Source organism: Corylus avellana, chromosome ca9 (genome assembly GCF_901000735.1).
Source record: "Corylus avellana chromosome ca9, CavTom2PMs-1.0".
Taxonomy (NCBI): Eukaryota; Viridiplantae; Streptophyta; class Magnoliopsida; order Fagales; family Betulaceae; genus Corylus; species Corylus avellana.
This window is the reverse complement of record NC_081549.1, coordinates 15,915,944-15,939,442: the sequence shown is the minus strand read 5'-3', so window position 1 is coordinate 15,939,442 and position 23,499 is coordinate 15,915,944. Positions and strand designations below refer to the sequence as shown.

The 23,499-nt window shown below is 35.9% G+C and overlaps 4 protein-coding genes across 7 annotated transcripts; 3 read left to right on the top strand and 1 right to left on the bottom strand.

Moving 5' to 3' along the window:
- The first annotated feature begins 642 nt into the window (after window positions 1–642).
- LOC132191493 (protein PTST homolog 3, chloroplastic) lies at window positions 643–9,158 on the top strand. Of its 4 annotated transcripts, none has more exons than XM_059606531.1 (13): window positions 643–1,023; window positions 1,132–1,251; window positions 2,358–2,512; window positions 2,601–3,281; window positions 4,504–4,702; window positions 5,239–5,305; window positions 5,393–5,443; window positions 5,544–5,597; window positions 6,180–6,299; window positions 6,893–7,017; window positions 8,138–8,189; window positions 8,311–8,456; window positions 9,059–9,158. In XM_059606531.1, the coding sequence occupies exons 1-12, from the start codon at window positions 866–868 to the stop codon at window positions 8,407–8,409; spliced, it is 1,881 nt and encodes a 626-aa protein (XP_059462514.1). In that variant the 5' UTR covers window positions 643–865; the 3' UTR covers window positions 8,410–8,456; window positions 9,059–9,158. The 4 variants fall into 4 exon arrangements, with proteins under 4 accessions (XP_059462514.1, XP_059462513.1, XP_059462515.1 ...); XM_059606530.1 differs by having other exon boundaries at window positions 9,036–9,114; XM_059606532.1 differs by lacking the exon at window positions 9,059–9,158 and having other exon boundaries at window positions 5,550–5,597; window positions 8,311–8,779.
- Window positions 9,159–9,924: 766 nt separating this feature from the next.
- On the top strand, window positions 9,925–12,087 carry LOC132191494 (uncharacterized). Its single transcript, XM_059606533.1, has 6 exons — window positions 9,925–10,391; window positions 10,481–10,578; window positions 10,968–11,039; window positions 11,147–11,271; window positions 11,715–11,787; window positions 11,899–12,087. Exons 1-6 carry the CDS (start codon window positions 10,088–10,090, stop codon window positions 12,001–12,003), a joined length of 777 nt encoding a protein of 258 aa, XP_059462516.1. The 5' UTR covers window positions 9,925–10,087; the 3' UTR covers window positions 12,004–12,087.
- Window positions 12,088–15,531: 3,444 nt separating this feature from the next.
- Window positions 15,532–18,349, top strand: LOC132191851 (S-adenosylmethionine synthase 3). The gene is made up of 2 exons (XM_059606964.1): window positions 15,532–15,674; window positions 16,936–18,349. The coding sequence occupies exon 2, from the start codon at window positions 16,938–16,940 to the stop codon at window positions 18,108–18,110; it is 1,173 nt and encodes a 390-aa protein (XP_059462947.1). The 5' UTR covers window positions 15,532–15,674; window positions 16,936–16,937; the 3' UTR covers window positions 18,111–18,349.
- A 182-nt stretch (window positions 18,350–18,531) lies between these two features.
- On the bottom strand, window positions 18,532–20,511 carry LOC132191852 (thioredoxin-like 3-3). Its single transcript, XM_059606965.1, has 3 exons — window positions 20,299–20,511; window positions 19,889–19,914; window positions 18,532–19,325 (listed from the first exon to the last, which is right to left on the bottom strand). Exons 1-3 carry the CDS (start codon window positions 20,461–20,463, stop codon window positions 19,106–19,108), a joined length of 411 nt encoding a protein of 136 aa, XP_059462948.1. The 5' UTR covers window positions 20,464–20,511; the 3' UTR covers window positions 18,532–19,105.
- Window positions 20,512–23,499: the final 2,988 nt, after the last annotated feature.

The following is a 23,499-nucleotide window of genomic DNA, read 5'->3' as shown; positions in this document are numbered from 1 at the left end:
TGGTAAATGGATCAAAGAGAATCATTACTTATGACCCGTTAGAGTTTATAATTTTAAAAAGGGTGATTTAAAAACGTAATTTAGTGTTTGGCAAAATCGCAGTTTGACATTTACAAAATTACAATAACAGTTTAGCCTTTAAATGATGTGTTTTCAAAAAAAAAAAAACATCATTTTGCTTGCGATTTGTTAACACAATTTTTATATTTTTTATATTTTTTGTATTTTCAAATCACAATTTCAGACAATTTATTTTCTGAAATTTGGTTTAAAATAGCTCTTTTTTTTTTTTTTTTTACGACAAACCTGTTTGGGATTGCATTTGGAAAATAAACATTTTAAGTTAAAAAGAATTTTTGGGCAAAAGCTTAATTCCAAAAGTGTTTTTTTGGCAATCTTTAGACTTTTTGGACCCTTAAAAATGATTTTAATCTTTTTTTTTTTATTAAATGATTTTTTTTTCTTCAAATGAACTTTTTGAGTGTTAAAAGCACTTAAAAACACTTTTAAACTTCTTAAACGCAATCTTAATTGGCCCGAAATCCCAATGCACTCTAAAATCTCTTTTCGGATTTTTTTATTTTATTTCTGTTCATAGCTTTCTACAAAAAATCTCTATCTAATGATTTGTTTTTCTGTACTGGATAAGTGTTTAGGCAACTGATAGAGCTCAAATCGTCATTCCCCAGTCCAGCTCTCATCATTTCTCAGGAAAAAGGAGTTCATTTTTTTTTCAGCAAACCAGCTTTTTTACAATTCGACCCACGAAATCATTTCAACCCGAAAGTATCATCATCTCGAGCCATCTCAATCCTCTTGAGTCTTGACCTCTCAATGCTTCAAAATCCCATACTTCTGCTCTCTCATGGCGACCCTCTTTCACTTCCCGATCTTCCTCTCACTCTCTTCTCGTAAGCTTTTGTTGGCTCCACAACAAGAACAGTACAAGCTAATCTGGGTGACCCAGGAACACCCACCTCAGAAACGTTTTACAGTATGTGCTTGTTCAAATAAAAAACCCAGGTTTGAGTTCCTATGCTCTGTGTTTCTTTATTTCTGTAATCCTCATAATACATCTTTTTATGGGTTTCTATTTTCTTGGTTATTCATATTCATTTGTGGATGGTTTAGGGGTAGTAGAAAGGTAAAGAGCAGTGCAGAGCTGTGCAATGACATACGGGAATTTGTTACTGCGTTTGGGCTTCCAGAGGATCACGTACCATCGTTGAAGGAGCTTTTGCAGCATGGAAGGTTCTTGAATTCTTACTATCTATTTTTTGCTTCTAAGTTGGTTGGGAGGGTTAGAACATAAATTAAATAATTAAATGTATAATTTTTTATGTGCTTAAGCTTTTGGGATAAGTAGTGATTTAATAGAGAGGTAAATTCAGGAGTTGGGTTCTAACAAAATTTAGGAGTTGGGCTCATATGAAATGTCAATTTAATCATTTAATTAACATTCTAACAAATAGTAATAGATTGATGTATTATTGTTACCTTCTTTATTTTCCATGTTTTATGTCATGGAAACGAATCTTCACTGGCGGACATTAACTGAGAATTGTGATTTTTTCTTAGTAGCTCAGGTGTGGCTAGTTTGAAATGCCAAGATGAATTTGTACTGTTGGTACTGAGTGGAACAAATTTGTGGAAATGATTATGCAATCGACTCTTTAAATCTATACAAATTAAAAATGCAAATGTTTGTCATGAAATAATCTTTCCACAAGAAGAAGGTTATATTTGTATGTTTGTATTTCTATTTTGAGTTGAAAAGTGCTAATTCCTCTAAAATAGATGCTACCTTTTCCTTTTGGGATTTCAAAATATATGAGTCGGACCTGACCTGTCATTCTAAGTAAAACCAGTTGGTGTTAAGGGAGACGAACTCAAGTTTTATATAGACCTCTCCATAGTGCCCTGTGGGCCTGTTTTTAGAGCGGTCGCAAGGTGCGGCACTGTGCCCCAACAATCTTTCCCTCACGATGAGGCTCCTATGACTTGATTCCATGACTTTCTGCCTTTGATACCATTTGTTGGACTGTGAGCTGTCATTCTACCTAAAACCAATTGGTGTTAAGGGAGACAAAATCAAGTCTTTTATAGATCTTGACATTGCACCCGGTGGGCCTATTTTTAGAGTGGCATTGTGTCCCAAAAATATGAAACTCTCCAAAAGTCAAAATTCATACGTTTTCACTTTCTTTTATTAGCCTTGCCTTTTTTGAAAAGAAAATAAGATTCTTATAATAAAGGATAGTTGCAAAATTTCACTATATTTTCATATTTTTATTAAATTTTCAAACCACATCATTTTTTTTGAGACAGAGAGTGATATTTGTGTTAATCTTTTATAGGAAAGACCTTGCAAACATTGTTAGACGGAGAGGATATAAACTGATTAGAGAGCTTCTTGCCAACTCAATAAAATCTGATATCGATGGGCTTGATCAGAAAAAAAGTTTCGATGCAAACCAAGATGCAGTTGGTGATCATGAAGACATTTTAACAGGTCAATATCTGTTTCTTTTAATCATGCTTGAATTCTCATTGTAATGTTCCTCTGCCTGTTATTGATATAGCCTTATATATTTTAAAAGGTCAGGACAATAAGGTGAACAATGTGGTTGAAGACATCTCCACATCTACTGAAGTCTCCACGTTGGGGAACTATTCTGGTAGTTCATGTTGTGATTCAGATCTCAACTCTGCTGAATTTAGATGCGTATCTGTAGAATCTTCAGCCAATTCATTCTTAGAGGAAAATGCATCATGTAAAATGAAGGGTCACAATGAGAAGGTAAACACTGTGGCTGAAGATGTTTCCTTGTCAACTGAAGTTACCACCATGGAAAGCAATTCTAGCATCAATCCATGTCTCAACACTGACGACCACAGCTGCATGCCTGTAGAAGTTCTGGTCAATTCATCTCTGGCAGAAAAGGCTTCATCTGAGTTACAAGTTCTGGATGAGAAGGTGAACAATATTGTTGAAGATATGCCCTTTTCAATTGAAGGAACGGAAAATTATTCTTGGAGTTCAATTCCTGATTTGAGTCTCAATAACCTTAAAAGCATGCCTACAGAATCTTCAGCCATTGTATCCTTGGAAGAAAAGCCCCCATACAGTTTGAAGGATCAGCACGAGAAGATTAAGAATATTGATCAAGCTCTGAACTCTGATGATGATAGTTGCATGCCTACAGTATTATCAGCCAACTCATCATTCGAGGAAAAGGTGGCAAAGTTTATTCAAAATGGATGTTTGGATATGATCGATGGTAAGATAAACCATTTTTTTATGTTTACTTCATCAGTCAATATTTAAAGGAGTGTCTTTACATGTATGTTGCCCTGTGTATGAGATTCCTTGGATAAATATGCTAAAAATGTTAGTGATGTTTTGTGCTCCGCAGTGGCTGTATTATAGATGTCGTCTCATCTGCCTTATACTTTCATGTCTTTCCAATATCTTTTTAGTATGTTTCTCTCCATTTCCTTATTTGAATTATTGAGGATTATGTATTGGGTGAGGTAATTTTGATCCTATTTTCTGTGAGTCAAAGATGATATGATGTAAATGGATTTGATGGTATGAGTAAGGTGAATGTTTGGAAGTTAATGAGTCTGAGGAGTACCCTAATTATTAAGTTGTTCCGACTTAATACTTGTTACTTCACATGATCCAGGAAATTAGACTGGTGGTATTCTTTGTGAACCATGTTTTGATGGTCTAGACACAGAGTTCTGGGCACTATACTCCGCAATTATGTGATTTGATTACCATTACTGCAGTATTGCAGTTGCCAAGCTTTGGGTCTTAGATCCCATGGTTTTGCATTATAGTAGAAAAGACCCGTCATTCTGTTGGTTCTGCAAATTGTCTTTATTTGAATGAAGCATACATGATGAATGGACAGGCAGCACCTTCTCATTATCTTTATCATGACTTGGCAGTAAAACTTGAGTTTTACAGGAACAGCTGAAGGCAGTACTGCAGTGCATTTTTATCTTTCATATTGTACTTTCATAGTTGATGAAGTTCAGATAAAGGGCCTGTTTGTTGTTTTAGGAAGAAAAAAAATTATAATGAGGTTTAATCAAAATGAAAGGATAGGGAACAAAAACAAATTTCTTCATTTCCTTTCGATACCTATAAAATAATTTCCTTGTACCACCGATCAAAAAAATTTCCTCCTACCATGAGACTTCATGTTAGAGACAAGACGAGTGAACATAGAAAAGATGACCAAGAATGCTCCACCCTAAAGTTATGATATGTATTCTAAAATGTTGAACATCATCTTGGTTATCTTAATAATGTTGCCTTTTTTTTTTCTTGTAAATTGCTTATGCATATCTTTCAGTCATGGTATTTGTCAATATACCATTTGTATGTGTCTTTGCAGAAAGGTTTCTATTTTCAGATTGAATTTGTTAACTTTTATTTATCTGGTTCTTTTGAATATTGAAGTTGAGTATGTGGAGCTGCTTGATGCTCAGATAATGCCTATGGTCTATTAAATGAAAGTGTTGATGAAGAAAGCAATGAATTTATCCAACCACAGAATATGGTACTGCCCCGTATTGAAGAGCACTCTGAAAATGTGCTTAATGGGGGTAACTCTGCTACAACATTAAATGACAGTACACTGACATCCAAGCATGTTGCTCCTGCTGCAATAGTCAGACACCCTCTTAGGTTAGTAAGTTAAAGCAGCTTTTATTTATTTCTCTTTTGAAATTCTTATAACTATTTCAACTAGTTTCGTAAATTCATGAACAGTTAGGCATGCGATTTCCAATTTCTAATTAGTTGCTCCATTATTTGAGCCATAATGGATTTATTCATGGATTATGTTAATCCATGCATTTATTCTTGAATGTGGAACTCAAAGTTATATCCCCCAAGCTTGTTTTATGTAATAAAATGCCATATCCTTTGTGAGAATTGGATAGATGGGTTTTTATTCAAACTCCCTCTTCCCCCTGAAAAGGAAAAAGAAGCTTGGGAGACTTGGCCATTTGATTGTATTCCAAACAGTTCTGTTTCTGTCTTTTGATTGCTTTATTTATATGGCAACTAAGCCTCAAATCGGATGTTTCAGTTAAAAATTGGATGTTATGTTATATTAAACTTCAGTAAATTTTCTTGCCACTTTGTGTTTCTTTTTGGCGGGCTATGGGTTCTGATGTTTACTTTAACAGTATTTCTTTTGGTGTTTAAACTATTTATAGGGATGGTCTTTTGTCATCTGAACGACTAATGACTACTCAGTTGGACAAGGATTTGGACACAGAGGAGGTCATATTGTATATTATTTAGAGGAAATCATTCCATTGGCTGCATGTTTGAAATTATTCCTTGACTTTGGTGTTTTCTTTGATACAGAGTCGCAAAAGGGAGGAGCAAGCTGAGATTAATCATCTCAAGTTCATGCTGGTAGTCATATTTTCTACTTTTGTTACCCATATGGAGTTCTGTTATATGGACTTATGAAAATAACTGATAGATTATTTATTTTACTTTTTGTTATGATAAGCTTCAGAAGGAGTTGGAATTTTCACGGTTGAAAGAACAGATTGAGAAGGAAAAGGTATACGAGCAATTCGAGATCCTCGTGTTATAGTGAGACCTTGCCAAGGGGTTGCATTTCTGTCTTTCTCAATATTCACCACATAAAAATCGCCAGATTGGAAGTAGAGTGCCAGGCATTATGGAATATTTTCTCAACCCTTTGTTCATGCAACTTAAATTTTGTGATTTATTATAAGAACTGGAGTTCGACCTTGCTAATAACAACTCTAAAAAAAGATGTTGCACGCCTAACACACACATAAGCTCAAGGGGTCATTCAACCCTGCAAGATCTAATTAAAAAGGCTCTGCTGGAAAACCGAAGTGAAAAAACTACTGCTGCAAAAAATTTCAAAAAGAATGATTGAACTCTCCGGTGTCAACGCATAATCTCTATGGATTGCATGGAATTATTGGAATATATAAACTGAAAAAATACATATTTTTTTTTATATTATCACTACATGACATTAATATATTTTCAAGTAAAATTCTTTTAGTTTATATTCACAATTCTAAGAGACATGAAATCTTAATTCTTACTAGTGCACTTATTGGCAACAACAACCCATTTTTATTATACATTTAACTTCTGCCTTCAGCTTGCATTGGCTGATTTGCAAACCAAGGCTGAAACTGAAATCAGGAAGGCCCAAAAGCTTATCTCAGAAAGAGATGAAGAATTACATGCTGCTGAAGAAAGCCTTTCAGGGCTAGAAGAGGTACTGCATATGCCTTTGGCTTGGACCATTTTCTTGTATTTGTGTAATACATAGTCACAGTCTGTTGACAGGTAGTCAAATTCAATGTTTTATGCTTACTTGCCGGAATTGAAGGATACTTTGTCGTACAATACTCTTGCAATTTCTTTAGCAAACATGATCAGAACCCACCAATTGTTCAAATTTCTGGAATCCGCAATTAATGCATCCAACAAATCTTGACGGAAAAATTGAAAGGAAGTCCAGTGGAAAGAATAACTTTATGTGGCATGACTCATTCAAGGATCCAATGCTTCCATAAAACTAGGACAGTTGTTGGCATGGTGATATGCATCAATCACACAGTCGATCAGTATATCTTCTTAGTGGAAAATGACCGTAGTTGTTCAAAACATAGATATTATATAGGCATAGTAGAAGCAAGAAACTAAGTAGTGATATTATGTTACCTTTTCATACCAGAACTGTTCTGTCCAATTATTGTTGGTATTACCATTTTACTGACACTGTGTCAGCAACATTAGTCTGTTTGGACTTTGGCTGAGACTATCAGTTATGCCTTCTGACTGGGATTGATTCCTTGATCTTTTTAGGTTCAAATTCAGTACTTTGGGGATGGTGAAATCGTGGAGGTGTCGGGTAGCTTCGACGGTTGGCATCATCGCATTAATATGGATCCCCAGCCATCATTAACTATCATAGACCCCATGGAATCAAGGTCTTGGCAAATTCTCTCTTTACAATCAAGCATCACTGTTAAGATGTTTTATTTTCTTCTTTTTCCGTAATGAGTTTTGCCTATCTGGGTTTCAGATGTTCAACTTGTTTTATCAAAGTAGGTAAAACTTGGTTTACAAATTTATTAGGGAAAAAAAAAGAGGAAAGGGAGAAGAACAACTGTTTTCCTGTATTTTCTTCACTTTTTGAAACAGTGTGTGTTATGTTGTCAGTTTACTTCCATTTCTGTTGAAGCCCCCTCATTCTCTTACAGCCTAAAGTCTGGCTGGTCATGAGCTCTTTTGTTATTCTGATAGAGCTCTGGCCATTGGAGAGTTTGTTTCTTGAGGCAAGAATATTGTGTCAAGTCACTTTGTTATTTGCATTATACATATGGACAATCAGGTGGTAGAAAAGTGATCTTAAGTGCCTGTTTAAAACAGAGGAATCATATTCTGTGGTATCTGCCTACTTGACTGATGCCCAACCAGCCAACCTTGAAAAAAAAAAAAAAACTGATGCTTTTAGGTGTAATATTTTTTTTTAATAAGTAGCACGGTAGATGAATCAATATTTTGCTTTTAGGTGTAATATTAACAACACTGAAATGGAAAAATAGCATATGAATCAATAAACATGTCTTTTTGAGGATCACATTCCATTGCTCTTCGAATTAGCACGGTAGATGCCTCTCTTCTGGCTCAATATTGTTTAATTGGGTTTGAATCTGTTTCCAATTAGCACACTAGATGCATCAGTGAGACAGAATTTGAGCAAACTTATGAGGCTGACAGCCAAGATTCTATTAGGTGTGTTAAGAATAATCTGATTCAATGTGGAATCTATTGCAAGATAATAACTGAGAGTTGGGTTTCTGATACAATGATTTTGACATCTAGTACATATTAAATGTTTGCTGTGTGATTCCCTCAAGCGCTGAAGAAATCTTCACTGTTACATTTTCTGTCTGCTGTTCTAGTCAAATGACCTTTCTCTTAAACTCTTTGTGCAGTATCATGATGTGTGTTCATGCATTTTTTCTCAACAGCTATATATTATATTTGTGGTTCAAAGTTTAATAAATTAAATGATGAGCTTACTGTCATAACATGTTCTTCCAGGAAATCCAGAATTTGGTCAACAATGTTGTTGCTTTATCCTGGGATATATGAGGTGCGAACATCTACCGCCTAACTGCTGTTGCAATTGCTTATATGCATATGCGAACAGAATTAATTGTTCTGTTAATGGATTCATAACTTATTCCCTAGGATTGACATTCTGTTTATTGCAGATAAAATTCATTGTCGATGGCCGCTGGAGGATTGATCCTCAAAGGGAGTCGGTTACCAGGGGCACCATAAGTAACAATATTCTCCGAGTTGAAAAATGAAACAGTTTTGTCTGGGAGGACTTTCTTGCTATCTATCTACCCATGTGGTAAATTTTCTTACTTATCACCAATAAGGGTATTGGTTCAAAATCTTGGAACACGCATGTCGGGCGTATCATACTCCATGCGAATGTAATCCTTCATCACTGTCTCACACCTTTGCTATCCGAAGCATCATTACTGTATGCTTATCAACTTGTAAATTCATATATAGCCTATCACTAGACGGTCACAAGTAGGGTTGAGTTTTCATGAATTTGTAGATATTTTAGTTCTCGTTTTCAACTAATTTTTCTCTCTAAAATAGCTATGAAATATTTTGGTTTAATATCTTCCAATTATGGCAAGGTTGGCATTGGCTGAATTTCAATATGAAGTGTGTATATGGTATCTTCTACATGGTTTTGCAGAGTCATCATATTCCAATTTTAGATTTCATTTGCTCCAAAATGCTAATTAAATTTTTGGGTATTTGCTGATCTTGCTGGTTGTTTGTCTTGATTTTTGTAAAATAAAAGAATCTGTAGATGGTTAATGGTAGTCATACCACAAAAACCCATATTTGAGCAGACTTATTACGTTGTGGTACTGATTAGTGTACAGAAAGTAATTATGATTTGGAGTAGAAATGATCAAGCTTGCGTCGCAGGTAAGAAGAAATGGAATGAGGCTTGCAAGGCTCTTTATAGCAGCAGGCTGCTGTGCAAAATTGCTTGGTAATATACTAGTTGCAGGAAGAAGGAAAGCATTTTACTAAATAGTAATGGTTACAGGCAAGGTTCACAATTTTTAACATGGCTCGCGAATCCGACACAAATTCAACACGAAATTAGCTAATTAGAGTTGACAGATTTAACTTGTTTAATTAAATAAGTTGGGTTATAGTTGACCTATATAGTCTTATATCCATGTGTATTGACACGATATGAACTCGACATTTGAACACGAATTATCAACTTTAGTTCCTAGCTTTAAAAAAAGTAGTATAAAAGGTAGTAGGGTAGGAAGAGGTTTGTGTGAATTTGACGCAAATTTAATACGAAATTAACGGATTATGATTGAAGGATCTGACCCGTTTAATCAAATAAGTCGGGTTATAGTTAAGCCATTCCGCTCATTAGAATACCCTTTTGTAACAAGAGCTTGGGTGAATCACTAATCAAAGAGTGAGCAGCCACCGCTAAAGTCAAAGAAAAGGAAATGAAAGTAGAATTCGTTCGGATCCTCCAGTATCCTAAACAGCTGTCGGGTACAAGCGAGAAGATTAAAGTGTTCATCAAATCTTCTATCCCTCCATTGAGGTCAAATCTCTTCATTTACTTGTTTGGCTAATTGGAAAATTAGGACCTTTTTACAAAATAAAAGAATTGCGAATATATATAATTTTATATCTATGTATCGACACGATAATGCGGCATGGCAGAAAACACGAATTGTCATTATTAAAAAAGAGAGAAAAAAGAAAAGAAAAATAATAATAAAAAAGAACGAAAGATTGTAGGCTAGGGACTCAGACCACGTGGAAAGTGTAGTACTATGAATTGTGCCTGTAGGCGTGTCTCTTTCCTCGCCTTTCCTACTTCCTCGTTTGTCTATCTTCATATTCTTCTACCAGACACCAAATCTTATAAACAAAGCACACTCTTGTCTTCCTGCTTCCTATCTTTTGTGTCTGCAAATGGCGATGCTCAATGTCTCTGCTGCTCTTCTTCCTATCAGCATTCATCCTCTTCCTCCTCCTCCTCTACTTCCTTTCTCACCAACTTTGTCCAAACTTTACACTGGCCCATGGGCTCCTGCAAGAAGAACACTCCTTATCAGTCCTACTTCTGCAATGAAGAAGGAGACTGGCATAGCCATTGATATGACTAACAAAGAAGAAGAAGAAGAAGAAGAAGAAGAAGAAATGGAGGAGCCCAGTGAGACCCTATTGTACTCCTTCGCTCCTTTGCCTTTGCTCTTTGTGACTGCTCTTCCTGGAGGTACATAATTCTGATATTTGAATGCTTTCTGAACTTGTAAAATGAAGAAATATTCTTTTAAGAAATTTGAATATGATTCTGAATTGCAGCTGGAGCTGTGAGATCTGTGTTTGCACCTTTTGTTGAGCTTATTAAGTCATGGAATCTCCCCGACTGGCTTGTACATTGGGGTCATCCCGGGAACATGGTATATATATATATATAAAATTCATTCTATATGGTTAAGCCCGTCAAGGCATGTATTAGGGCGTGATTTTGAATCTCCGTAATGGAAAATCTCTACATATGCATGTTTAGTATTAGCCGCCTTGAATTTCTATTGATGCCTTAATGGAGCTGGGTCAAGCTATGACTCAGTCGGACTTGAGGAAGCACATGCGGTTCTCATCGTCTAGGTCCTTCCTGTGCGGCTCCCCGCGGGTAGGTGGTACTATGGTCACGCCCAGGCAGGATAGTCACAATTGGTCTCCCCGGCCAAACATTTTTAGAAAAATATATGTTTTCCTCCACCATAGCTTTACATAAATCTACCACATAATTACTTCAAATATATATATTGATCCTTTAATCTTGTAGGCGGTTGTGCTCTTAGCAATGGGTGGCTATGGAACATATCTAGGATTCCGTATACGTTTTTCTGATGATGGGGTAAGAAATACATTACATTAATATGTGTTAATTGAGGCTAAAAATATATTGATGAATTTATTAATATTGTTAGTTTTATGATTATATTGGTTTGATCAATTGTTCAGGAAGAGAAGGCTATGGCCAAAGACTTGCACCCCAAGCTTCTAGGTGGGATGTTTTTCTTCTTTGCTCTTGGAGCAACTGGTGGAATTATGGCTCTCCTCACTTCAGACAAACCCATCTTTGAGAGGTACTTCTTTAACAATTATGTTTCTTTTTTCTTTTTCTACTCATGGTCAACTAAAAATTACAAGAATCAACTCAAATGGTTGTGTATTCAGGGTTTACCCAATTGCAGAAGCGGAACTAGAATTCAATTTTAAGAGAGTCGGACATCATTAAAAAGATTTTCATAGGCAAAAAAAAAAACTATTTTTCAAAAACAAATGTAAAGATTACAAACGGGTTTTTAGCAATTTTTTTTTTTTTCTTTTCTTTTTAAAAGGTGTGGCTCAGGGACCATGGCCCCAATCAGGTGGCCAACTGGGTTACAAAGGGACTCCGCCTTGAAGATATTTTCCATGTCATATATTAAAAAAAAGCCACTAAATATGAGGACATCATTCTGAGTTTGAATAAATAATCTTTATGTTATTTAGGGAGAATTAACTTAAGTAATATATTTGTTTGCAGTCCTCATGCTATAACAGGCATCATTGGCCTTTCTCTCTTGACCATACAAACCATATTACCTGCACTTTTTGAGGTGACTATAATTTGTGAAAACTCTCTTATTATTGATTCTTTAATTTGTTTGTTTATTTTCCTCTGCTTTTTATTCTCTAATTAATTTATCTTTTTCACTTTAATCACGCAGAATAATCCTGGGTTAAGAAACCTTCATGGTATCTTGGGTAGCGGGATAATGTCACTCTTTCTTGTGCACGCTGCCCTAGGGCTTCAACTTGGCCTTAGTTACTAATTCATTTTATATATATATATATAGTTAATGAATAATTTTTTTAACCGTTCAGATTTAATTTACTCGCTCTATTTTGTAAAAATTTTGGAATTATATTTAAGTTCTACTTTATATTTAATCTTCTCTGAACTCTTCTTAAAAACCTACCTCAACTCAAACCCAAAATCCTTCTTTCTCTTGGAAAATGTTTTTGCTAGTTATAGTTAATATAGTGACACAAGAGTAAATTAATATATATATTAGGACACCACTTCTAGCCCAAAAGCTTAAGCTAATGGGCTTGCGTCTATTTATGTATATTAAGTACTATTGTTCTTTATATTTCTTCAATGTGGGACACAACCCTCACAAGTGTATGCACAATAGTGACATTTGGCAAGACTCTAAACATAGTGACTGGATTTAAAAGTGGTGACGTTTGTGCAGTGAAAACGACATTACAAGGTAACTCTTAGGGCCAAAAGGCGACGCGCACTGTTCAAGCGTCCCTACTATTTTATAAAAAATAAAAAAATAAAAAAATATTTACCAACAAAATATTTATACTACCAAAAAAAGAAAAAAATAATAAAACAAAAAAAATTAAATTAAATTATTTTTAAAAAATAAAACAAATTCAAATTATTCTATTATATATTTTTTATTTTTTTTATTTTTTATTATTATTTTTTTTAAAAAAAAGAAGTTAGAAGCCACCCTTGGGGGGCTGGAAGGCCACCCCCACCTCAAGGGTGGCCCGCGAGCCACCCCAGAGACAGTCGGCGGGTGGCTCCCGCAAGTCACCCCCATATTTTAGTGACGTTTTTCAAAACGTCAATATCCCAAACGTCACTAATTGCCCCCCTCCCCCTCCCCCTTTTTTTGGGTAGTGTATGATCAAGAGTTCGAACTAGGCTATTTGTGTTAGCCTCGTTTGAACGGCATACCATTTTGTTTGACTCAGAACTTGCTGTCATATGAACGTGAAAATCACATGAAAACCTATATATATATATATATATATATATATATAACAAACACCAACACTCTTAAACATTAAAACATAACAATAATCAAATTCTCTACAAAACTTCACGTCATAACCCCAAAACAACAACCACCGTACTCATCTAAAACTCTAACAAACATCAACAAACCAACCCATAAACTCAGAATACCAAAATCATAGAGAATATAATGTTTTACCTCTTGCAGCACCCGTTTGGTCTCCTCCTGGAGCTCCTCTCTCTCCCTCTAAGCTTTCTCTTTGTTCTCCCTTTCTCTATTTCTTGTCACCCCTCTCTCTGGCCTCTCTCTCCACTTTGGACTAAGAAATTAAGGGAAATAAGCTTTCCTTCATTTTTTCCTGGCAGATTGAATCTCGGCCGACCATATTCACCTATCGCTCCAAGTGGAGATGCCATTCTCGTTCAAATGCATTTTTCCAATTTTAAATCTCAGTAGTTCGTTCTCACATGCCCGCACATAGCTCTGCCACATGAAGATTCCTTCTCGTTCGAATGAGCTCCAATCTCGCTCAAATGACACTGAACATATCTTAATTTATAAGTACTTTTTGCCCAAATTTGTTATTCTATCGGTAAAAAAAGAAGAAGAAAACTACGTGTAACGCCCTACCTCAATGACACACAATATTGTCCGCTTTTGGTACAAAATCATGCTTTTTACCAAATCAGATTTCTCAGGAGGTCACCCACCCTGGTACTATTCGCATAAAAGCATGCTTAGCTGCGGAGTTCTGATGGGTTCATGACCATCATGGCTTTAAAACGTGTTGTTGTCATAAAGGATGTAAGTATACATATAAGTACATCTCAATTTCCATATCTAGTTGATGTAGAATGTCAGAATCACCCTCTCTTGGGATCTAGTGTTCTCGCTGGCGACTCCCATGAGCTTGTGTACGCTCTCCCATCTCAGGCTGGGCTATGGCTTTGATACCATATGTAATGTCTCACCCTAAATGATATAATATCTCATACAATTTAGGGTGGGGTGTTACATATGGTACCAGAGCCATAGTTTAGCCTGAGATGGGGGGAAACGTGCACAGGCCCATGATGGTTGTCAGCGAGGACGTTAGGTCCCAAGAAGGGGTGATTGTAACGTTCCACATTGCCTAGGTGTTTAGGTACTATGAGCCCTCATGCTTCATCTATTACACCATAATTTTTCTACATTTTCATTATATTATGAGTAATATTAGAAACCTCATTTTTATCTCACAATTATTTCGCAATTCTGACATGGTAGTCTTTAACCAACCCAATTCTGACATGGTATAGTCTTTAATCAACCCATGGATAAGCTAGCTTTAAGGAAATTAAAGGTTGGTTGAGACTGTCATGTCAGCATTATAGAACAGTTGTTAGATAAAAATATAATATATAACTATACTCTTATATTATTTTTTTTATTTTCTTTTTGCATTTTTCTTATGCAAGTGCTACACCGTATATACGGGCCATGTAAGCTCGTCCTTTCAACTTTGCTTTAACATATATGAGTCATTTATCATAAGTGCTAACTCATTACCGTATGGTTGTTGAAATAGCCTGTATGAAGAAAATAAATTATGGGTTGGAGCTCGACTTTGAGCCGCATTCTTAGGTAGACTATGGGCCCAACAAAAAACGATATGTACAGTAAATCTAATAAAATATAAAGATTGTTGATGGAGATCTTGCAACCTCTGTTTTTTAATGAAACTTTGGCCACATATTGTAGTTCGGTTGGAGCTAGCCTTTGAAAACAGCCTTCAACAGAAGGCAACCGCATGGAGAAGGGAGACAGGTTTTCAACCGTTGAATATTAAAAGAATAGATCTGAGATTGGCCAGGATTGCTCACAGCCATCAATTCAATTTGTAGGTGGGTGTGGGATCCACAAACCAACCACGAAAATAGAAATGATAGCTAATTGAAACCAACTGTAAAGCCACAACCCCAAAAGGAATTAAGCCAGCGAGATAGAGTAGGCAAGAAACTGATCAAAACCCACAGCATACTTACTAACAACACACCACAAGCAAACCCAATAAAAAATTAAAAATTAAAAAAAAAATGGAAAAATTATACTTAGTCTTTTGAAGTGAACAATCCAAATCAACCTTCAATCATAGAAAATAAAAAAAATAAAAAATAGAGGAGTTGAGTGATTACTCAGCTCGGCCAACCCCTCAGCAAAAAAAAACAAAAGGTGTTGAGGAGGTAAGTTTTAGGGATGACCGAACCACCTCTTTAGTTCTGAACGGGTGGTTTGATTATCCTGGATGGTCAAACCACTCTCTCAGCACAAAAAACTAAAGGTGTTGAGGATGTAAGCTTTAGGGATGACCAAACCACCTCTTTAGTTCTGATCGGGTGATTTGATTATCCTGGATGGTCAAACCACCTCTCTCCGCCTTGAACCACTTTTAAATGTCTTGTCATTTAAAAAAAAAAAAAAACTATATTCCAATGGGCTTCATTGACAGGAGGTAAATGTAATTTGGCAGAAAAAACAGAAAAGAGAGAGAGAGAGAACAGAGCCAGTCAGATGAAACCACCTCCTCTCCACTCTATAAAACCCCACCCCTTCTTACGCTCTCTCTTGTGTCCTCTCCTCTCCTCTCCTCTTTCACTTCCTCAGCCTCTGCCTCCGATTTATTGTAAACATACATACAACTCCAGGTCTGTCTATCAATCTATCTATGCATTTTCTCTGCAACTTTTCCCGTTTTCTGTTTCTTTTCAATCACAAAAAAAAAAAAAAGCTTCAACATTGTTCTATATATGTCTCTGCAATTGTTAATGTTGTCACATTACGTTCATTCGGTCATGCAGTTAGTTATTTCGAGTTCCTCGTTTGTTTAGATCCGTTGCGCTCTGTTTTCATGTGTTTTTGTCTACTTTAGCTAAGGAGATCGGGTACTTTGTTTGTGCACCAATGGGTTGCCTTGTCTGTTTATGTTCCTTTCTGTCTTTGTGTATGGTGTTTGATGTGGTTGTTTTGTTGTTTGCTTTGGTATTCGGCTGGATCTATGTGGGATGTTTCTGTTTGTACTGATGTTCTGCATTTATGATTTGGTTTTTACATTTGTACTCACTCCCTAGCATCAACCTTTTCAAAACCATACTTGGGTCTCATCCTCCAATGTGATGTTAGTAAGTGTGATCTGCATTTCTTTCTCATAAATTGTTTTATGAGAAAGAAAGAGAGTGAAATTAAATCTGGGCATTGAAAAAATTACAGAACTTATGTTGTGGGATCTAGATTGGTACTAATGATATGATGAGATTGCAAGAAAGGGTAATTATTTTACATCTGACATTTCGTTCTCTTTTGCTGATGTCTTTATCTGATATGCCATAGCAATCTACCTTGTTGCTTGCATCTTTTTGTGGTCATTGCTTTTAGCTGTTTAGTGATTAGCCATATCTAAAACATTAGCCACTAGATCTACAAATTAAGGATCAGTTATGTTTTTATATATATTGTGTTAATTAGTTTGAGATGCTCTGGACAATTGGCTAATTGAATTGGGTACTCAAAAAAAATTGGATTTGTGTTTGTAACAAACTTTCCCAAAATTATAGAATAGATACCTATATCCCCAGTACAAGCTCTTCCTTTACCATTTAATGAAGAAGATGATGATGATGATGATCTGTCTATTAATGCCAATGACGGATAAATTTATTGGCTCCTCTATATATTTGAGAAAATTTTATGCAAACTGGCTTTTCTTTTTCTTTCTTCTTTTTTATTATTTTATTATTTTTTTCTGAACACTTCAAATTTCTGAGCAACAAAATTGCTATGAATCTCTATCCATGTTTGCCATGTAATGATCGGCAATACATTGTTGATTGCAACTTAAACCTTGAGATTTCAATCCTTTGTTGTTAAGTTGAGGATCACTAACACATCTTATCCTTTTCCCCGGTCCAGAGATGGATACATTTCTCTTCACCTCTGAATCTGTCAATGAGGGCCACCCTGACAAGCTCTGCGACCAAGTCTCAGATGCCATCCTTGATGCTTGCCTAGAGCAAGACACAGAGAGCAAAGTTGCATGCGAGACCTGCACAAAGACTAACATGGTGATGGTCTTTGGTGAGATCACAACCAAGGCTAAAGTAAACTATGAGAAAATAGTTCGAGACACTTGCAGAGGCATTGGGTTTGTGTCACCAGATGTTGGTCTTGATGCCGACAACTGCAAGGTCCTTGTTAATATTGAGCAACAGAGCCCTGACATTGCTCAAGGAGTTCATGGTCACCTCACCAAGAAGCCTGAGGAAATTGGAGCTGGTGACCAAGGCCACATGTTTGGCTATGCTACAGATGAAACGCCTGAGCTCATGCCGCTAACTCATGTGCTTGCTACCAAGCTTGGTGCCAGGCTAACTGATGTCAGGAAGAACAAAACATGCCCATGGCTCCGGCCGGATGGAAAGACTCAAGTGACTGTAGAGTATAAGAATGAGGATGGAGCAATGGTACCTCTCCGGGTGCACACCATCCTTATCTCAACTCAACATGATGAGACTGTGACAAATGAGCAGATTGCCAAGGATTTGAAAGAGCATGTGATTAAACCTGTTGTCCCCTCTCAGTATCTTGATGACAAAACCATTTTCCACCTCAACCCTTCAGGTCGGTTTGTCATCGGTGGACCTCATGGAGATGCAGGACTTACCGGCCGGAAGATAATTATCGATACATATGGTGGGTGGGGTGCTCATGGTGGAGGTGCCTTCTCCGGAAAGGACCCGACCAAGGTGGACCGGAGTGGTGCATATATTGTTAGGCAGGCAGCAAAGAGTGTGGTGGCTTCAAGGCTTGCTCGCCGCTGTATTGTGCAGGTTTCTTATGCAATTGGTGTGCCGGAACCGCTGTCGGTGTTTGTGGACACATACAAAACAGGGACGATTCCAGACAAGGACATATTGGCTCTGATTAAGGAGAATTTCGACTTTAGGCCAGGAATGATTGCCATCAATCTAGATCTTAAGAGAGGAGGCAACTTCAGGTACCAGAAGACTGCTGCTTATGGTCATTTTGGCCGTGATGATCCAGATTTCACATGGGAGACTGTAAAGCCTCTCAAGCCCAAGGCTTGAGTTTTGCAAATGGTTATTATCGTAGCCCATCATTACTACTTGAAGATAAAATAAAGAATATTCATTGTATGTGTGAAGCGATGTGTGCTTCAGGTTGAGCTTTAGCAAATCTAGGAACCTTTACCATTTGGTGCTGTCATTTGTATTTTTTCAGTTTTTCCCTTTATCCATTCTTCATGTATTGTTTCTGCAACCAACCTGATGTCATTTATTCGAATTGATCTATTTTCAATTTATTATATTGTTTCTTCTAAGAAAGCCATGGTGAACAAATTGATCATCGGAGTAGCTAAACTGCAAATAAGATGATAATCTATCAATTTGTTGATTTAACCTTGACATATATAATTTGCAATTCATACTGAGCACTCCCAGCAGGCAGCAGCTTTCTTAAACTTTCTTTGCTTCATTTAGATAAAACTTCCCAAAACCCTTCTCCAACAGTTTTCTTACACATTCCCTAAATTACAATCTTACAGTTTTCTTACACATTCCCAAAACCTTTCCCTTGTTCACAAAATCTCTTTCTCCCTTGTCTATCTATTTTTTTAGTCTTCTCTTTGCTTTCTCCTTTCTCTTCCACTCCAAGTTTGCACCAGAGCCCCACACCCAAATCACCAAATCGCAGGCTTCAACAGCCCGCGGTGCACGTACCCGCCGTTGAACATCTGCATGCCCAAATGGTTGTTCCAACAAGAGCTTGTAGTCGCTCAATTTCACCAGATTCAATCCGCGGATGGCCAGCACCATCTGACGGTAGCTGTGGTGGCAGTAGATGAGGTAGGTTCTGGCAGTTCTGCCAACCATGTGACTCTTACAAGCAGAACAAGAGAAGGCTTGGGGGAGGGGGAGAAGCAGAACAAGAAAAGAAAGAATTCATTACGAAAGGACTTCAGCGATAGCTTGTGACCCATGTACACGTGCTAAGCTTAACAAATACAGCAAATTGTTTCAACAGCTAAACAATATTATTTGTTAATCCTGAGATAATGTCTTCAGGAGTGTAACCACAAACGATCATGCAACCGCTCTTCTCCAGCACCAAACATCTCATCTACCTTTTCACCGTCTCGGTAAAACTGAAACGTTGGTGTATAGCGGATGTGCTGAGTCGTTTCTGGACATTCATCAATATCCGCATATATGAAAGAAAGCTTTGGGAAATTGTTACTCAACTGACAGAATTTAGGGAGGATCTGGCTACAAACACGGCACCTGAAAAATGATAACAAACCAAATATTATTCCATATTGTTGATTATGTCAAGAACTTCATGTTTGACCCTCTAGTCAGATAGAGATCCTCAGCAATTTCATTGCCCGAATTATTAGAGAGTTTTTATAGAGCCTACTTATCTAAGCAAATCTAGGGCAACCCATTCATTTGCTCGAGTAGGTGGTCTTCATAAAAGCTTTCTCACATTTACTGTCCGAAATGATAGCAATCCGGACAACAAATTGCTGGGATCCAGATCCTTATACGAAGACTGACTTGAGCAATTACCATAGCTCAATTTTTCCCTCACATCAAAGGACACGCCCAAACTCCATGTATCCCACAACTTGTATGAAACAAGAACCAGTTTCCTGGCAAAAATGCCTCTTAAGTCTTAACCCTTACATATGCAACTCACCGTGTAAATCATCATTACATCAAACATTTTGTGTTCGTACAAGAAGCTCACAAATACTGCCTTTTTGTGAATGGGTTTGTGCATATGATTTTGATAATTAAAACGAGAGATCAGGAAAAAGGCTTTTGAAGAACTTGTTACGTACCAAGATGCACCGTAGTTGATAACTGCCTGCAAGGATTTCAATAGAAGGAAAGAATCATGAAACTGACGCCATTCAAAGGATTAAAACCAATCTACACACATGAAACTACACCATATATATATATATATATCGGCCTCAGGAAATAAATGAATTCAATTCATCCATATCTTTTCCCTGTCTGATTGCCGAGAAAAGAAAGATTTTTCTTGGTGTGCCTCCTTCCCACAACCCAAAATCTCCTAGAAATTCATTTTCATTTCTTTAGCTTCAGAGAAGCAAAATGACGGATAAAGAATAACCCATTTGTCAAATTCGCAGACCCATAAGAAAGAAAAATCAAAGAAGCCTGAAGGATCCCAAGACAACAAAAAAAGTAAAAATTGAAAAATAAGCTGGTAATGGGTGCTTACAGGGGTTTTGGAAGACTTAATCTCCAGAAGAATGTTCGTAAGGCTTTGATCGCCGGAAGCACTTTTCAAGTTTCCGTGGCGATTCAGTGGGAGATCCAAACCTGTGCCACCCAACCCTTTCTTTGTGCTGTCTTCACTGCCACTCACACCAGCTCCACCTTCCATATCCTTTGGTTTGCGGAGCTCTAGAATTAGCAGCGAGTCGTTTGAGCCTTGAGGGGGGTTTTGGTATTAGGAATAAGTGCCAATTAGACGACTTGTAGTTGTATTAAAATGTCTTGCCGTATTTGTCAAAGGCTTGCCGTTTTCATTCCTACACTTGCAACTTGCTTTCCTTGCCTCCTACTAGTAGGTATAGACGGCCTCTCTTTGGATTGATTTGGATTGATTCCAACTACTTACAGTCGGACTCGAATTGGGCTGTAATTGTGACCCAAGTTAAGCGTTTTATTTATTTATTTATTATTATTTTTAAGTACATTAAACTAACAATAAGAAGCCGAAAAACTAAGGAAAAAAATATAAAAAAGCCTCCAAACTAATAGTCGTTTGCAATAGAGCCAAACACTATTTAAAAGGTACTAAAGTAGCCTATCAAACTACCAAAATGTATCAAAACCGCCACTTATTTTTTTATATTTCTATAATATCTCTATTCTTTTAAAAAATAAAATAATAGAACAATTTTTTAAAAAAATCAATTTTTTTTTTATTTTTTTTTTAAAAAACAATGGGCGAATAAATACAAAAAAATAAAAAAGGGTTTTTGAAAATAAATAAATAATTAGTCACTATAGTTTGCCTAAATTATAAATCGTTTCATGTCGTATGAAAGTAAAATTTAAAGTTCATGAAATATTCCAAAAAAACAATTTAGTCACTGGAGTCAAGTTCCGTTAAAAAATATGACGAATTCTGTTAAATATGACGTCAACACCTATAAAAATGGTGACACGTGTCATTCTTAATAAATATATATATTAAACTATATATATATATAAACAAAAAAAAGGAAAACCGCCCCTTTCCTTTTTTTTCTTTTTTCTTTTTTTTTTTTTAAAAAAAATTAATTTTTAGTTTTTATTATATTAATTTTTAATTTTAGTTTTTAAAAGAATAAGGATATAATTGGAATATAAAAAACTATGTGCTGTTTTTGACACACTTTGGTAGTTTGATTACTTTAGCACTTTTTGAACATCGTGGAATTCTTTCAAAAACGGCAATTAGTTTGGAGGACTTTTTTATATTTTTCCCAAAAATTAAATAAGCTTAAAATCAACAAACCTGGTCCAAAACCCTTCCCACTAACAATAGGAACCGAGGGAGGTGGAGCATGAGAATGCGGCCAAAAAAAAATTTGGCTACGACCCAATGTACGATAGAGTGGACGCATAAGTTTACACTTTTATTGACTTTCCTAGCTCTTCAAGAGGAGGAAGCTGTCATAGAGTTGAAAGTCTTAGATATAATGGAAGAGATACATCAATCTTGAGAGAAGCTGGGTTAAAGAAGAGCCAACTTGACAACGAGCAATTCGCGTTCTAAAATAATTTTTCCAATGTTGAGAAAAGAAGCTAGAGACATGGCTAGATGGGCTGCCAAAGCTTCACCAATGTTTGGCGAACAAGTTGGGCTAATTTGAAAAATCATGTTGGTTGTTCGGACTTGGGTCAATGATATTGTTCGTTTGCTCAAATTCGACTCGAACTTGAGTCAAGTTTTCTAATATTGATCAAACTCAGCTCACCAGCACCCGAGCCAGCTTGAACTCAGTTAGGGCCTTGAGCAAAGTTTCCAATCGAGTTCGATTGGAATTTTTTTAATTTCCAATTTTAAGAAAATAATAATAATAAACAAAAATAACAAATTTTATTAATTTATTATTAATAATTATACAACTTTACTCACTTTCAACATTTTCAACTTAAATATATACTTTCAACATTAGTTGGAGGAGTTCCAGACAACCTTGCATTGCTTACTCAACTATGGAAACTGAATATGTTGCAGTTTGTGAAGTGACAATAGAAGTTGTTTGGCTCGGAAAATTATTGATGGATCTTGGTATAATGAGGATAGAGTAGTCTCTTATCACATTATTCTATGACAATAGTGGAGCACTTGCATAATCCAATGAATCGATAAACCACAAGAAAAGGAAACACATTAATCGCACATATCATCTCATTAGAGAAATTGTAACCCATAGAGATGGGGTTGTGGCAATGATAGTTTCGACAAAGAGTCTAGCAGACCCTTTCTCAAATACCTTGTTTTGGGAGACTTTTGAGTCTTACTTAGAGAAAATGAATGCCAGATGTATGCCAAATTGAATTTGAGGGCAAGTGGGAGATTGCTAGGGATTGTGCCCTAAAACTCAATTTGTTTTGTATGACATTTTTGGTTTAATAATAAAGTTGTTTATATTCTAAAGTAAATTAAAACATTGGGATCTTTATATAGAAGTGTGTGACATTTATGTATATTTAGTCCTTAACTTATATTAAATATGGTTTAGGTGTGTTAATAAGATTATCACACGTAAGATCTAAGCCATAACACTTTGTGACTTATAAACCCTAGTTCATAGCCGATAATGGGATTGAGCATTCCATCTGATAAGACTATATCATATTAATCATGATTCTCTATCTTAATCATGGAAATATTTTCCTAATTTGAATATATATATATATAAAAAAAATAAATAATTAAAAAAAAGGCTACAATACACTAAACTCAACCATGTGAGTTGTTATTCTATAAACTACTGTCAATTGAATAACTTGAATTTATGATTGTTTATAGCATTAACTCACAATTTTAAAAGGAGTGTAAACTCAAATGTGAAGTGTAAGTCACTTAGATACATTTAGGTGTAAGATCATTTGTGGTCAAAATCTCAATGTAGTATTATAGGAATACTACTCAAAATGGAATCCATATATATATATTCAATATCCATATTCATTTTGATTGAAATCAAAGATTATGCCCCGTTTGGTTTGCGGAATGTTTAGTCAATTGAAAAAAGAATAACTACTACTAGGAATTGAAGAATGTAGAATATAATAGCTATTCATATTCCTTAGTTTGGTAACAACACACATGTAAAACTTAGAATTGAATCAAAATTACAAAAAACCCCATATATATATATTTATTTATTATTTTTTTTTTTTCAAACTCATATTAAAA